The 18,179-nt window shown below is 35.3% G+C and overlaps 1 protein-coding gene across 3 annotated transcripts in view; it reads left to right on the plus strand.

The window, feature by feature from the left end:
- Positions 1 to 18,179, plus strand: part of LOC126810519 (protein phosphatase 3 catalytic subunit alpha) — a 59,031-nt gene that overhangs the window by 28,917 nt on the left and 11,935 nt on the right. For 2 of the 3 annotated variants that reach the window (XM_050535630.2, XM_050535632.2), the window contains exons 6-8: positions 1,098 to 1,237; positions 2,024 to 2,101; positions 17,160 to 17,254. In XM_050535630.2, coding sequence (XP_050391587.1) covers positions 1,098 to 1,237; positions 2,024 to 2,101; positions 17,160 to 17,254 — 313 coding nt within the window. Of the gene's footprint in view, positions 1 to 1,097; positions 1,238 to 2,023; positions 2,102 to 17,159; positions 17,255 to 17,285; positions 17,381 to 18,179 lie in introns of all 3 variants that reach the window. The other variant, XM_050535631.2, reaches the window with a different exon arrangement.

Genomic DNA, 18,179 nt, shown 5'->3' on the forward strand with positions numbered 1-18,179 from the left:
AATGTTTAAACTTGATGTAGATGTTCATTAGGTGAATGTCTTGACCGAGTTCGATGATAACATTTCGAGCTAACGCTAAACAGCTAACCAATTTTATTGGTCATTGCCTTTGGTAAGGGTGTGACGACTAAGCAAAACTTGAACCGGTTAGTTGGCGGCTAAAAAAACGAACCAATTCGGTTTAGTTGGTAATGAAAACTAACTGAAAAATATTAGTCTTCCATAGTCTACAATACACGCTAATATACTGGCCTTTATATACGGAGCTTAAAACTGTAATGGCGACATCAGATACAGTTTTATGTGTGCAGTACATTAAAAAATTTGGTTTTGTTTGTACTATGTAGTTTGTTCAAATCTCCTGTTGAACCTTTTTAATAAAAGTAATAAATACAACATATAAAAAACTTCAAACAATGGCGTATTGATCAATAATATTAGTGATAAACCGACGAGAAAGCGTATCTGGGCATCAGCTCAGTGCGCATGCCTATTGACCTAACCTGGAGGATTGCTTGTTTCTGATTGGGCACTTCAACCATTGACCTTAGCGACCGACCAATCAAATAACGTATTCTTAAAATAACTTCATTAGGTAATCAAAAACACACTCGCTTGTAATCGCGAGAATATCCACAACCGATTACGGAATATAGTATATACTGTCTCGTTATTATTATTGTCGACCATTTATCAATGATGTAGCTTATTGCTTATTCGCCCCCATAATTATCGATCGTTAATACATGTACCTTTATAAAAAAAAAACATGTTATAATATTCGGGCGGCTGGTTTATATCTTGCTGTATTTTTTAGACGACTATCGATTTCCCGAAAGTTGAACCGGTTTGTAGGTAAAACCGAACCGACTCTGACTAAACCGACTAATCGTCACACCCTTAGCCTTGGGATCAGATAACTTTGATTCTATCTGATAGAGAGTGGTGAAACTTGGTGTATAGTTGATAATCAGTTTGATTGCTTGATACTTTTGAAAAATAAATGTGTGATTACTTAATAATAATATGCATCATCTATTTATTTTGGGATTTCGGCGGGGGACATCAGCCTCACTGTTGGCTTGTTTTCATTGCAGTTGGATAGATTTAAAGAACCACCTGCGTTTGGTCCCATGTGTGATTTGCTGTGGTCTGATCCTTTAGAGGATTTTGGAAATGAAAAAACATCTGAACACTTTACACACAATACTGTTAGGGGTTGCTCATATTTCTACAGGTAAGGTTAACTACAGTAAATTACATAGTTTTGAACAATTTGAATGATTCTGTAAGTTTAAAACAAAGATAAATGGTCTGGTTATGTTTATCTCAATTTTATCCGAAAAACCATTCAAAAGTCCGAACATTAGATTATAAGGTACAGTTGTGTATATGTCCTCTATTTAGTCAAAAGAAACCTTTTTATTTCTACACCAATTAGACCAAAAGGTGTTTGTGTGGTTAGCTGATTTAGAATGATGACTTAATTTAAAAACGAATTTGTGTATAAATAATAGTACAGATTGAAACCAGCCTGGCTAGTTAATAGCCTATTTAACATCATTACTGAAACTACAAATCAATCTATCAGCCATGCTTACTATTTTATTCTTAACAAGAGAGAAATCATTCAAACTCTTCGATGAAATTAAGTTCTTGTGCATACTTTGAACTGGGCTTTTAGGATGTATATAACATTGTGACTATTGATTTTCTTAACAGTATCTCTAGTGTTATGTGTGAGATCGTGTTGTAATAGTTTTATCACAAAGGAAATATAGGATTACCAGAACCTGTTATGTATCGTAATTTACATGTACATGCATCATATTCTTGAAGTTTTATTATTCTCAAACTAGGGAAGAGCAGTTGCTCACTGAAATTCTACTTGAAATGGAATTAATAAACCTACGTTGCCAGAAGTATCTAATCATAAAATTGGAAGGTTTGTCCCAACATATTTTCTGGATGAATACCTGGTACAGGTTTTTTTTTGTTTTTTTTTTGTCATTTCATATTTCAGCTATGCAGCATGTTGTGATTTCTTACAACAGAACAACTTGTTGTCTATTATAAGAGCACATGAAGCCCAAGATGCTGGGTAAGTGAGTATTATTGTTCAAGAAAATAAGATTTTGTAAAATCTTTGTAAGCAGTGTATGAGGGGAATCAAATATATTTTAATGCATTAAACTGTGTACGGTAGTTAAAGATTAATTATGAAAGATTTATGTAAAGAGCTTTCAGTTCTCAATATAAGACTTCAAATATAGGAAATTCAAAATTAATAAATTGAAAATTTCATTCAAATTACTTTATTCAGGGCGATGTTATCGCTGTTTGAAGTTTGGCATAGATTGTTTATTATCGTAGCAACGTTACTTGTTAATTGAGACTCGGTCTCACTACTCCAATTTTAGACACACACATTGAAATGTGGTTGTATATTGCCTTCATCAGTCCAGCGTCCACAGTTGCTTCTGGACGCTCAAAGGCTAAAATTAATATCCAAATGTCTTGAAATTTAGCCACAGTGTTTTAGGTCATGAGACAAGGAAGCCCATTGATTTTCAAAGATTTCTGATAATTTTTGCCAGAGGTCGCAGTGGATCAATTTCGAGTTGCGTAAAGATATGCAGACATTCCAAAATTTTGAGTTTTTGCCGTCTACATCTGTGTGACTTAGAGCCTCTCAAAATACTCAATAAATTAGAAGCAAGTAAAATCGATTTAAACAACTCTATTTTAAGCATCCTTATTTTATAGATACTGTATTTAGTCTTATGAAGACTGGAGGTTGACAGCATATCTATATGGTTGACGGCAGTCATTTCAATCTTTCACTTCGACAGGAAGTAAAGAGCAAACTATGTGCTTTATTGCTTCCAGTACGGCAAAATAGGGGTGTCTCAGAATAGCTGTGTATAGAAGGCTTACTGAATGAAATAAAAGGAAATGTAAAAACCTACAGTAGCAGTCTGTAAATGCCATGTGAAGCATATAAATTGATGACGTATTGTACCAACTCCTACATAAAATAATCTAATTATTCTTACATCGGGAGACTTTCTGCGTGTAAATTATGCAGCGTCCGTCAATATTTGCATTTATTTTGAAAAAATTGTGTAAAAAACGCTGATTTTTGTGTGACTGCAACCTCTGGTTATGGCCCTTGATCACTTTGAAAAATCTTATTGACACCCTTAGAGTAGTTAGAGGCTAAAGTTAATATCCCATTGACTATAATTTTAACTTGCAATGAAGAATCCTATTGATTTTTTGATAATTACTGCTAGAGTTATGGCCCTTGATTACTTTGAAAAATCTTGTGGACACTCTAGAGGTTAAAGGGCCAATCCCGATAATATTTTGGAGAATAAAACTGCTTAATTTTGTGTTAAAACTCCTTAATATCCCGTACGTAAGGGCCGATCAACTAATTCAATATTTGTGATATGTTTTCAAACAACTTACACCCGTCAGTCTTCATCTGGAAATGGAGACCGGTGTCCCAAGCTGTATTATGCGTTGTCTGGATAAAACAGACTTTTATTTTATAAAAACAATGTGTAGGTGAAATTTACGTTTCATTATCCAGTACGGCACATGGGTCATTCACTGTATAGACCTCTAAAGGAACGGCGATAGATTATCAGGTCACCCAACGAAAAAAATGACCAGAAATCATAAAAGGGTTACGTGTCCGGATAAGCATTTTTGACGTTCACGTCCAAACAACTCAATATTTTGAGCTGAAATTTTGAGGCAGGGTAAATACACCATTCCTCTATATTTTGGCGCTTAAATTTCATACAAACTCGGACTTTTATTTTTGAGACTCTGTTCAAATCGGGATAGTCCCTTTAAGGTTATTACCCGATTGACTATAAATTTATACATAATTTGATATGAAGAAGTCTATTGCTTTTCAATGATTTCCGATAATTACTGACCGGGCTATGGCCCTTGAACACTCGAGAAATCTTGTGGATGCTAAAGGCTAGGTTAATATAAAATATAAATTTATACGGTACAGTGTTTATGCTTATGAGACAAACTATGGAAATATTTTTTTATGATTTCTGATAATTACTTAAATGGGCATATGGGAGATTAGATAAATAGCTGGCAGTTCTCGCTATAACAGTTAAAGAATAAATAAAGTAAAGAGAATATGCTGAAAATTTCTGTCAAATAGCTCTATTCTGAACCGAGATATTAGAGATCGAATTTTAGGCCTAGACTCGATCAGCATTACTGAAGTCGGTACGATAAAAAACAAAGTCTTAATTATCAATTTTGACTTTAAATCATTCATCACAAAATGTATTCAAATCCAGTAAATATCGCAGGCTAGCGATGGCATTGAGAGTGAAGTAATGTCTAATTGATAATTTAGGTAAAATTTCAGGCCTAAAGAAAGACCTGCAATTAGGCAGATTTATCTCTTGCATAGTGTATGTTTAATGGGTTGTTACTCGTAATCAGATTTTAGTGTGTTGTAAATGTTGTCATTACTGACAAAAGAAAAGATGTGTGACAACCCCTGTCGATTGCCCGGACGCCTTAGCTGCTGGGGTGGCATATGTTTTGTTGCCTGGCAACCAATCTTTGAATTAAATCATTAAATGGTAATCTTATTCAATTCGTTTACATCTGCGCCATTTGATGTTCTAGTGAGTTATTGTAGGCTTGTCATGTGGATAAATGTCAAAATAATTTGTGTAAGAACATATGAAGCCAAAATAGAAACCTGCAATAGGCAGTTTTGGCTCTTACATAATGTATCTTTAATATAGTTACTTCTCGGTTGCTAGTGTGTAAGCAACACTGGACTGGTTAAATCTCTGGATTTGAAGAAAATAAATGAATGGTAGCTATTGGAAGTCGTTGACTATAGCATGAAGGAGATTGCATGTGGTAATGTTCAGGGCCTTATAAGTTGGCTTAAAGTGCACATAAGATGGCCTTGGGAACTTTTCGAAACGTGTAGCCAATGGTTACTATATCAACTTTACGGCAAGTTCCCACCAATCTGATTGAAATTTATTCAGTTATCTTCACTCAAAGTCGTAAAAATAGACCTCCTGTAAAAACGACTTTGCCAATTAGCGAAAACACTCTTAATCCCCTCAGACGCCAGTGACATCACAGTGACCGAATGCTTATTCGGAATGTTTATTCATTAATTACCTATATACAGCCGGCGTGTGTATTCATTAACGCCTGACTGATTCCTTAATCCCCCTAATTAAATAAAACAATTGACTACGGAATAATTTGTTTTGTAATTCATTTTAATTTAAGATCCAATTTAGAATTTGTTTCATAATGTACGGTCGCTCTCGTTTCTCACGACAGCAATTTTAATACCCTGTAACATCGTGTGCAGTCCAATCGATTTGAGATACATTTTCGTCAAAAGAGTATTGTTCTAATTTCCCCCGAATAAAAGAGTACAGGAGTAAAAAGATGTGGTCATGCAAAATGTATCATAAAAGTCAAACATGATTGAAAAGCGATTTGTAAATGACGATCCGTTATCATCGTACGGCGGATATGACTTCATTACTCTGAAATAGACCGTAAAATTGAAATACGAAAAAATATCTCAATATTTTAGAATTAACAGTACAAATAAATTTTGTTGGTAACCATCTAAATGGAATAACAGACAGATTGAGAAGGGTCATCTCAATATTTTAGAATTAACAGTACAAATAAATTTTGTTGGTAACCATCTAAATGGAATAACAGACAGATTGAGAAGGGTCATCTAACTATCTTTGTTTATTGATAATAAGGCAACACAAATAAAATAACTTGTTTCTCGGGCACCGCCCGCACGCAAAATTGGTTGCGCGTGCAGTCTATTTATTAGTCTTGATGAAAAAAAATAAATATGTAACGCCCGCCCGCACATCGACAAGCAAGTCGTAAAAAAAATATCCCGCATGTACCTACATCCGCCATACATGTATATCTATTCAAATGTATTAAAACTGATTCAGATGAACATGCTGTCTTTTTTATCCGAACAATGGCGAAGTTTGGCAGATTTGCCTTTTTTATTGATATCGAAAGAACCTCCATTTTGTATCACGTGGTATTAATTACCTCCCCTGATAAACTAGAATTTGATTCGTGTTAAAAGTCATTGGCGACAATATTTCAATCATTCGATCGTAATCGGCTCATTATTGCCGGCTTCAGTCGGTCCTTGTTTGGAAAATCCTATTGATAAAATAATGAACCGTAGAACAGGTTAATTAATTATAGCTAAGAATACGATACGATGACGATAGTCGTCATAATGTATACCTTAGAATCTGGGTCATTATTAGCACATTTACGGTAGTTTCGATAATCCGGAAAATAATAATTGGATTACCGATTTGATGGTTTTACTGACCAGTTGTTAGTTAGATTTAAATAGTCATTCAATATAAACACCGGATAGAACACCGAATATCCTGAGAAACACACCGAATATCCCAAGAAACAGTATTTCCGGCAATCTCCAATACCGATGACACGGTGTGACATCCATTGGTTGGAATTCGGTAAATAATTATAAATAAACCGGCGATACTAGATTTTGTTTTAAATACTGTTTACCATGATTATTATTTTTGATACACTTGGTGAAAGAGGCTTAGTTTTTAAAAATATTGTTGTCTTTATTGAGGGCTATTATACATAGTCGTATGGAATTTTATTTTAAACCAATTTCAATTATGTGAATTAAATATGGAAAATTATTTTCCTTTCAGTCAGTGTTCAGTCTCAGTGTTTTAGTAGACTTGATTTTGGGTTTATGTTTTAAGTATGTACAATAAAGTTGAATATAACGGAAAGCAAAAACGTAAACAAGTAATGACTTTCTCATTTAAAAAAAAAAAAAAAGAAAGACCGCCCTCCCGCCCCAACAATTTTCAGCAATAGCCAAATTTTATTTTGCACCATCAATGAGTAAAAAAAAAAAAGAAACCGCCCTCCCTCCCTACAGTTTCAGCTGTCAGTTGCCCGAGAAACAAGACATTTATTTTGTGTGGCCTAATATGGCAAGTAGCGTCGTTAATATCTGTCATTAATTAATCAGTCCGACTAAAGTTATACAGACTTAGGGTCATAAATTAATTTACATCTCGGTGTTAGCAGTATTTATTAGTGGGATTAAGAATGCTGATTAAGTAATTATCTTTTTTACACCGGCCAGATCAAAGACATCACTCTAGGTGGAACGTGTGCGTGGTACCCACGAATGAACTATTGGTAGAATTCGTACGGCATTTTAAATTCACTCTAAAACATTCCAATCACAAATGTCTAATCTATTACAACGCAAGACGATATTTTGGTGATTTTGATTATGCCAGTCACATGTTAATTGGACCGACACGTACACACTTGTCGGCACGCTGTCATTCTATGGTACTACGATGTCATGTAATTTTGTAGGAATATTATTGACATAAATTTGAATACCGTACGGGAATTAAATATGAAAAATAACGAGGTGCACCTATTATTTTTTTTTATTAAGTATGAATTTGAATATTTTGTTGACACATCATTCCTAGTGGTTTGAAAACGCCTGCTTAAATAACGATAAGAGTTATGTCCCTTTATTTTCGGGAAGAAAATGTCCGACAACTAAAATTTTGAAATCCCATCACTGGTGTATTGTATAGATCATGTATATACATGTAGTATGTGTAGTGCCTGGGACGTCACCAGCCAATCAACTGGATTAAGGTTGTAATTGAAAATTTGAAAAGCGTTTTTGGCTTTCGGATACTTGAACTGCAATAGCTGAATTAATATTAATCAGATTGGTTTGAACTTCCCGTAAAATAGATATAGTAACCATTGGCTATAAGTACATTCAATTAAGTTTTTTTAATCTTATGTGGTCTTTAAGGTCCTGTTAAGATATTTACGAAATTATCCCATTGATGTCAAACTTATTTCATTTGAATAGTGCCATTAACATCTATGGATATGCTGATGCCACACGTGTCAACTTGGATTAAAGATAATCATTGTTTAATTGTATGATATTATGTTTTCTGTTTAAAATTCATATGTAGAATATAAAGTTAAAATTAACTTGTTAATTAACAGGTACAGTTCCTCCCAAATTTTTTGGACCGAAATCCCCGCGACGCGGTGAAAAAAAACCTCTCAGAATTCTCTTAGATTTCTCTAAGATTCGCTAGGAATTCACCGAGTTTCTCTAGGAATTCGCCGTGTTTCTCTAGGAATTCACCTTGTTTCGATAAGAATACATCGTGTTTTGCCGTGCTTCCTGCAAGGAATTAGCGAGCCTACCTTAAGCTAGGGTCGAACTAATATTGTCTATAATAAATTAATATAGTAATATAGTAATGCTCCCGGGAAACATGTAGATGTATAATGTACAGGCAGGTTTGAATAACAAATGAGTTAGGTAATCTCGGGAAGACATTTACCGGCATTCTGTATCGGTTAGGATTTTTTCCCCAACGCACATTGTACATACATAACGCCGGCCAAAATGTATGCAAACTATGAACAACTTACAATTTTTTTAAACATATCAATTCATCTTCGTTTATAACTTAGATGTAATCCGTCAATTTGGGGCTGCTATCAAATCCAAACTTTAAATTATATACGATGAGCTTTTACACATTACTTCATTACTCGCAGCTTCGGTAATCTAAATCAATCATCCATACAGCACGTACAGTAAATCACTCCGCGGGTCGCTAAACGGTATGTTACATGGTCAGAAACGCGCTGTTTTACTCGGCGAATAATATCCGCTGTGACAATATACATCTACTTTATGTCACCCAATTCATTTCGGTGGGAGCAGATATTGAATAAAGCCATTTCACACACACATACGTGTACATTACATGCGCCTCATATATTTATACAATATCCACGAGAGTGTTAATTCTCGTCTTCATCCCGTTATAATTTACTTATTTTGAGTACACTTTCTGAATGATTCCATTCTTTTGTACGTCCAACTTGTCGATTTCCTACTGCATATACATGTACCCTGCAGTCCATGCGAAATGATATTTTTTTTACTGGACATTTGGGCAGGTATTATTCCAACTATTGCTGGACCGAATGAGATTTTACTGGTCCAAAAAAGTTCATACCAAAAATATGCATAAAATAAGTAATAATGGCCTAAAACTCGAAAACAACAAACAGTATTTTCATTCTATTGTTACTTAATATTATCTATGATACATGTAAATCATTATTATTTTCTATCAACAATAGCTTGGACTTATAATTAAATTTTTATCGCACCAATATTTACAATCGTTTTACTGTTCTATAAATAGACCGCGTAAAGAAAATATAATCCCTTAGATGACAATCGAGTCTACCAGAAGCCAATGTTATTAATACAATAAAAGAACTTGCGTTTTAGTCTGGATTAACCTAGCCTACTACTTACTAGACTAGCTCGATATACGGTACTACGTACTCGAGATAAGATTTTGTTTACATTTTAAACAATAGTGAAATTAACACAATAAATTAAACGAGATTTCAACAGTCCGTGCACGAAGTGCCGTCAGTCAGTGCCAATACGTGTAATACTTTTAGTAGAATTTTTGCTCGAGAAAGAACATATTCGCATAATATGTGATATGTACTTAAAATACTTAAATCAACTTAGTCTGTAATTGATAGTTGACACATAAAAAAGAGCGATTTATCGAAAACATATGTCACTCATTTACCACCGAATTACACGTGAGTGGAATTATTCCAATTTCATCATTTGATTTAAAGTAACCAATCATTTTGTTAATTACACAAGTTCAGGGCCATGATCACGCGTTATTGTGCATGATATTCACTTACCTTTAAGAGAAACCGGGGAACCCTGTAAGTCAGACTTGCATTAGATTCCAGAGATCGAGGGTACATCTGAGTTCCTAGACAGCAGAGAGGCTGGATAGGGTGGAGAAGTGGTTTTAGCTATATAGTATTGTAATTTGTGCTATGCTTGTATACCTGTATTCAGTTATATGCTATATAAAATGTAGAAGCGAACTATGCATTATTATTCCTGGTAAGACAGACGTCTTAAGAAACTGTGATAAGTAAATACACAACGTGAAGCAGAAGTAAAGACACCTAGAGACAAATTCTAGACGATCACAAGGCTACAGAAATATGTAGTATGCATGGGTTGTATGTAGGATGTGGCGACCGGTTTCCCATAGACGCTCTCCACGTCAGACAGAAGACTCGTGGTGCTACATACGGCGATGATTTAATATTTGTAAGTTGAGTGTCCGTTAACCGTCCACAAGCAAACCCGTCCACGGTTAAGGTTATACCGGTACTTGACTTGTATATTATTTAATTGATTAGAATAGATCACTTTTACTCATTGGTTGTTTATATTGTTTTATTTACCTAATAATCAACTAGCGTGGCTCGCCATCCCGACAGCGATTAGTTCAAGTTCAAATTCTTTATTCCTTTAAGCCAAAGACTCATCAGGTATAACATATAGTACAAACAAATAAATAAATACAATGTGTACAAAAACAATATAGTTCACCGATGTTTTTGTAATAAAGAACAATAGTATTGTTTGTTGATTAGCGTTATGATTTTAGACAAAATGGTAAGTTCACCAATGTTTTTGTAATAAAGTAGACCCGTATTGTTTGTTAATTGACTTTATCCCATGATTTAGTATTGTTTGTTGATTAGCGTTATGATTTTAGATAAAATGGTAAGTTCACCAATGTTTTTGTAATAAAGTAGACCTGTATTGTTTGTTAATTGACTTTATCCCATGATTTAAAAAATTGGCGATGGTTAATATTGGCTCAAAAATAATTCCTTAAATTGCGCCGGAGCTCCTCTTAGATTAATTGAATTCGCATAAAAACAACAAAGAGTGGCTACGTGCGATTTTATTCTTTGATCTTGATACACGGGACATTTCTGTTATTCAAACAAATCTGCACGAGAATGACAACATACAAGTTGACAGTTACCATTGGTTTGGGGTTCATGAAGAATAGGCTCTTCTATCGAGCCTACAGTTATTCTTTTCTAAAATAAAATGAGTGCCTTGGATTTTTGTGTGGATTTGATAGCGGTTATACTTTACTAATATTCTCTGACATCGGAGACTTGTGTCGCGTTCATTTTTTTTTTGCGGTAAGTACGAGCTTCTTATGTCTGATTTGAAAGCGCTTTCGACTCCGGTTGCAAGTTCTATTTGTCACTTTTGTGACTTTCGCAGTGTACCCCCTCCCACCCATATTATTTTAATACGTCATAATACATTATTATCATATACCGGTGACAGTCAAGATTAGCTAAATACTTTTCGCCAAGTAACACAGCGTAAGAATATATAGTCCCTGTGTTGAACCCAACATTTCATGTTTTCGCGCGTTTCTGACCACATGACGTACGGTTAATCGCATTGCGGAGTGATTTACATGTATGGCACTGTGATTTATGAATGGTTGATTTAGATTAACTGAAGCTGCGAGTTATTCATTGTTTGCATACACGTACATTGTGGCACCACGTTATACATGTACAGTGTGTTAAGAAATACGACCGTAGCTGCCTCGCCAACGGTTAACATATCTTGTATTGAACTTAAATAAATTACATTTTTCGTCAACATGCTTACATCGGGATGATATCGGCACTCAAGCGATTCACCGTGTTTCACCGCGAAACACCATAATTCACCGCGAAACACCCTATTTCGCGGTGATTTGGCTAGCTGCCGTTTCGCTAGCGATTCTCCAAGATTCCACCGTGAAATAGAGTGTTTTTCCGCGGTGTTCGGCAATTATAGTCCCAAACTCCAGCACTGTAGTGTAATGAGGAATTCAACTAATCCTTTAATCAAATTACCGCTACACCTTCTTAGTCTGTTATGACCTATAAAAACATTGTCCTTGTTCTGAGAAGATACCATCCATTAATCCAATATATTTCGGAGAACACAAAATGACACACAAACTATTATTACATTCAAAAATTATCTTTTATATTTAAATGTAGGGTGACCTGTAGAGTGAAAATTGGACTAACTATACCTTTAGGAGCGACATCTTTTGGTTAAAGTACAAATAATATCTCTGCAACACTTTCGTTAGGCAAGAACATGATACTAACAGTAGTTTCATTTTATTTTTACAAGGTTCTTAAAACAATTGGTGAGTTGCCTAACAGGCGTGTTTCTAAATTCTATTTCTTGTTCCAGCTTTCTGTTACGTTTCGTAAAAAAAATAGTCTTAATTATCCCGGTCTGTCAATCCGACGTAGAATGGTCGGTAGACTTGTTAAGCAAGACTAATTTCAAAACAAGGGCATGTAACCTATTTTTTTACTCACAAATGCCCGGATGTTATGGCCGACACTCGTAACCATCTTTCAGTGTATTATACTATTCAAAAAAAGTAAGGGATAATTGTTTTTGGGGGCATAATACTAAAATATGCAAATGACTACGAAAAAAGTCACTATAGAACCTAACAGAAGAAACATTTCCAGTTACATGTGACGCCCAAACGCACCAATAGCTACCGCATGGAATGCAGGTGATGCTTGGGATCATCATGGGGGTCCAACCCAAGATTTGCACGACTCTGACTTTGAATGTTACAGTCATTGTGGCATTGAATTCCAGGGTGGAAACATCAGTTTAATTGTTTTAGTGACCAGAAAACAAATTTTGATATGCGTCGGCTTACCCAAAATGAAAGGTTACGTGCCCTTGGCATGCTACAGATCGGCACAACACAGGCGGTTGTGGCGCGGACGATGAATGTTTCTCAGTCTGTCATAAGCAGGCTATGGTCCAGATACCGTGATACACAATCTGTACAGGACAGACCACGCTCAGGATGACCAAGGGCGACAACTCAAGCCCAGGATCAATTTATCCGTACCTTGGCCTTGAGAAATCGTGTCATCACAGCAAATCAGATCAGCGCTCGTCTTCAAACAGACACTGGTGTGAGAGTGAGTGGCCAGACGATTCGGAATCGACTGCATAGGGGTCACCTTCGCGCCCGACGTCCTCGCGTGATCCCTTGTTTGAGAGATCATCACATTCAGGCAAGACGTCGTTGGTGTAGGGATCGTCAACACTGGGATAATCGACGCTGGAGCAATGTGATGTTTTCAGATGAGTCAAGGTTCACTGTTGATTTTTTTGACAGACGTAGGAGGGTGTGGCGTCGTCGAAACGAGCGCTTCCAAGACGTTAACGTCATCAGACATGATCGATTTGGGGGTGGTTCTGTTATGGTGTGGGGAGGCATCACTGTTGCTGGAAGAACGGCTTTACATATTGTTGCAGGGCGTGTTACAGGCCAGTACTACCGGGACAACATCTTGGCAGTCCATGTTGTGCCGTTCGCACGACGTCATGGCCGCCGTTTCATCTTCCAGGTTGACAACGCAAGATGTCCCAGGGCCAGGATCGTTACAGGTTACCTCCAACAACAGAACATCACCACATTACCTTGGCCAGCACTGAGTCCCGACCTCTCCCCCATCGAGCATGTCTGGGACATGCTTGGACAGAGGTTACGTCAACGTCAACAACGTCCTGCCAATGTCCAAGAACTTGCTGCTACGTTGCAACAGGAATGGGACAATCTGGACCAAAATGACCTTAGACGTCTCATTAGGAGTATGCCACGTCGGATCAATGCTTGTTTGGCAAACAGAGGAGGATTTACCCGTTACTGACTTGGTTGTGATGCTGTGGTAACTTTGCTGTTTGACCCCGGGTATCATTTTACCCTTATAATGGTCAGTCTGTGCCTTACTTAGTCTAACGATCATTTGGAATAAATCGATGAATGTGAACTTAATTTCATTTTGTCATTTGTTTCTTCGTCAGTTTCATTAGGTGACTTTAATAACACTTAAAAATCAAATATCCCCTACTTTTTTTGAATAGTATATTTATAAATGTTTAAATGGTTATAGCTTATTAAGTATAACATTACTGTTTATTTAGTGACTATAAATGTGCGAAACTGATTTAAGGCCTGATATATATATATAAATATTGTGGTGTAATTGTCGAGATATTTATTTATGGTGGGTCACCCTATCAAATGAAGATAAGAAAATCGGCATTACAATGGTCTAAAAAATTAAGCAGTATTGCAAAGTACATGTAACAACATGTAAATAAGTGGAAAAGGTGATTTTGAGATTATGATTATACATTTGATTTTATTGGTTTAACAAGTAGATCTCATCATTCTTCTCACAAAACTCTTTATAGATTCAAAATTGGATGGAAATTTTTTTTTTTTTTTTTTTATGGAGGCTCAAAATTTGTGATATTTGACTTTTCGTAGAAGAAAGGTTTTTTCAACACTTTGAAAAAGTCATTTTTGGGATGCCATAGTTCATTTCATAGCAAAACTATCAAAAATGTGGACGTATATTGCCGTCGCCCCCGTCCATCCGTCCAACGTCCACAATTTCTTGTGAACACTCTAATGCCAAAAGGTATCATCCAATTGTTTTAAAATTGATATATGTTGTTTACATTAGTGAGATGAAGAATCCTATTTAATTTCAACAATTTCCTTTTATTACGTCTAGAGATGATTTGAATTAGTGAAACGAAGAAGCCTATTGAATTTCACCAATTTCTGTCAATTAATTCTAGAGTTATGGCCCATGTTTCACCTTGATGCACCATGGGAAAGCTCTAACTCTCTGCCGATCTGTATGAAATTTACATGTGTCATTTAAATTAGTCAAGAGAAGAATCCTATTGAATTTCAGCAATTTCCGTATATTACTTCTAGAGTTATGGCCCTTGTTTCACTTGGTTGGACTTTGTGAACGCTCTAACCGCTAAAGTTAACTGCCGATCTGTGCCATTTAAGTTAGTAAAAAGAACAATCCTATTGAATTTCAGAAATTTCTGTTTATTACGTCTAGAATTATGACTCTTTTCACTTTATTGAACCTTGTGAACGCTCCAGCGCCGAAAGTTATCATGAAGCCTATTGAATTTCAGCAATTTACAAGACTTATGGCGATTGTGAAGGTTTGAATGACAAAAATGATCATGTGATCTGTATGAAATTTATATGCATTATTTAAATTAGTAAAACGAAAAAACCTGTCAAATTTCAACAATTTCTGTAGATTACTTCCAGAGTTGAGACCATTGTTTCGGTTTGTAGAACCTTGTAAACCCTCAAACGACAAAATTTATAATCTGATCTGTATGGAACTGTCTTGTAAAGGCCCCAAATTACCTACAAAGGAATAAATATGCGACAACCCTTATCGACCGCTCGGACGATTTAGCTGCTGTGGACGTATGTTTCGTTGCCTGGCAACCTATATTTGAAATTAATATAAGGAACACGGCATATATAAAAATTATATCAAACAAAAGAACAGTTCATCTGCTTCCAAAATATTTTAAAATTATTACAAATGATTAAATAGCGATTATGTAACGTTTATTTGAAAAAAGGTTACAAATCGGGGGAAAAAACGACTTTCTTCCAATGCGAGCAATGGAGCTGTGACACCTAATGTAAAACAAATAAGTCAGTTGACAAGTCCTTAAATAATGGTTTGCTTCATTTTCAAGTCAATAATTCTCATTAGATTAGTGCCTTATTTTTATGAGTGTAATTTGAAAAAGTAAGGCCATACAAACAAAATAAGTAGGTGCTTAGGAAATTTGATGTTGAAAAAATGGAACTGGTTAAAATAAAATTTACTCAAATACTAGTAAATTGTTCTGACAGCTGGGGATGTGATAATTATATGGTACACCAACAAAAGATGGAAGATATATAGTGTATATTTATTGTATTTTGAGCTTTGTGCATGGATGGAAATTTGTGGTTTGTAAAAATACAGTAGAAAGTCCCCATCAATACCATAATCACAAATTGTCAAAGTCATATGTCAAGTCTGGGTGCAATTTTTTGAGTGATATACCAATATGGCTACTATCAGTTTTACAGAAATCACATATTGACAGTGAAACATATTCGCAGATACAAATACAATTACCGATAGTGGCTAATTAAAAAAATATTACACATTAAAATGCCTCGAATGTCATGGTAATTAATGTTGATGTCATTGATAGTCGGGGAATCAGATAAACACAATATTTATTAAAGGATTAATTGGGTCATGCTTCCCTTGGGAGTTAAAAATACCCAACACTATTTTAGAAAGTGAACATGTTTCTGAAATACTTAATTGTAACTGTAAACACTATTTAAAACTAATTCTTGCATCGCTCTATTATTGACCTACATTGTAATTCCAAGTCCAACTGTCCCTCTGACTGTATAATATTACTATCTATATAAAAGGAATACATTTTTGTGTAGGAAACCATCTAGTATGTCATTTCTATTACATGAACACTTATACGTGTACACGTTGACAGGGGCACAATTTAGGCTGTTTTTATTTTGCCGTAGCAGTCTGTTTGCTTTGACTTTACCATAGTTTTGCCGTATGCTGTGGTTAAAATTTCAAGCACTAGCTGTATGATGGAGATTATGATTTATTAAATGTTGATTAGAATATTAATCCCCAAATTTGTCTGAACCCGTACAATGGTTCATAGCGAATAGTGATAGCTTCTGTCTTTTACAATTTCACATGAAACTATCCATATTTTTATATTGAGTTAAAAATACATCTATCTGAACGTTGAGTCTTGTATTATGTCTAACTAGTCTCACACACACAGCAACTAAAATAAGAGCTGAGTGGCAAACAATTTAAAGATATTTGCCAAGTCTTTTTGAACAGATATCGACTACGCAAATGACGACAAAATGACCGTCTATCGGCTGATACTAATTTCTACTGATAGGCTACTTTCGGCCAATTACCGATAGTATAAAAAAATATTTTCAGGAAAGATGCGAGTTATTTCCCCATGTAACAATTAGATAGCCCTCATAACAGACATCACTTTGTAGCACATCTTTGATTGGACTAGACTTGATGATGGAATTCTGATTGCGTCATGCCAGGCCATTCAGGATATAGCTGTATTAATCGGCCAGTCAGGTTCAAAGTGTTAAACAAATCTTGTTTATGAATTAACATTTTCTGATTTTCAGGTATCGTATGTATAGGAAAAGCCAGACTACCGGTTTTCCATCTTTGATAACAATATTTTCAGCACCGAACTATCTGGATGTTTATAATAATAAGGGTAAGATGAATTAACATTTTCTAATTTTCAGGTATCGAATGTATAGGAAAAGTCAGACTACCGGTTTTCCATCTTTAATAACAATGTTTTCTGCACCAAACTATCTGGATGTCTATAATAATAAGGGTAAGATGATGGCTTTATCATTATGTACCCATATTCCTATTATTGTGACCATATTAACAGAATCAATAACCATTTCAACATTTTTTGTTTGATAATAATTTTAAAATGTCACATACTTGATAATTAAAATTGTTGAAATGAAATGTCATTAAGTGTATAACAAGTAGAATCATGCCTGTTCATAACTTTTCTGTTCAAATTACAAGAACTTTCAAAATCTTTTGTGTGTAGGCCTTGAATAACTTAATGCCTATTCGATCCCAGTATGCTTTCCCCTTATTAGTGGTTTAGGAAGTAGGGCCTTGCAAGGTACATCGCCTAGTCGTTAGCATGCATATAAAAAAACTCTTGGTAGCTGGAATTCGATGAAGAGGAGACATTAACCCCTCAGTGAAGGCAATATTTCCATAGAAAAGTAGGATATTAAATTTCATTTCTATTCTAAAAAAAACCATTACCTTTGTGTTATCACTGGTACACAATTCTAAATAAGACCCATTGTAGTTTTTGTCCCTTGAAACATGCTGTAAATGTAAATAAGTATTGGAACTAAATCCTTTCAGAAAAACTGGAAAATTGCCTTTTTATACGCCCACATTGAAATGTCCGTCCGTCCGGTGTCCACAATTGCTTGTGGACGCTCTAGAGGCTAAAGTTAATATCCGTGTTTGAGGTCATGAGACGAAGAAGCCTATTGATTTTCAGCGATTTCCGATAATTACTGCCAGAGTTATGGCCCTTGATCACTTCAAAAAATCTTGTGGACGCTCTAGAGGTCAAAGTTAATATCCGATTAATT

This window comes from Patella vulgata, chromosome 2, assembly GCF_932274485.2.
Source record: "Patella vulgata chromosome 2, xgPatVulg1.2, whole genome shotgun sequence".
Lineage (NCBI taxonomy): Eukaryota > Metazoa > Mollusca > Gastropoda > Patellidae > Patella > Patella vulgata.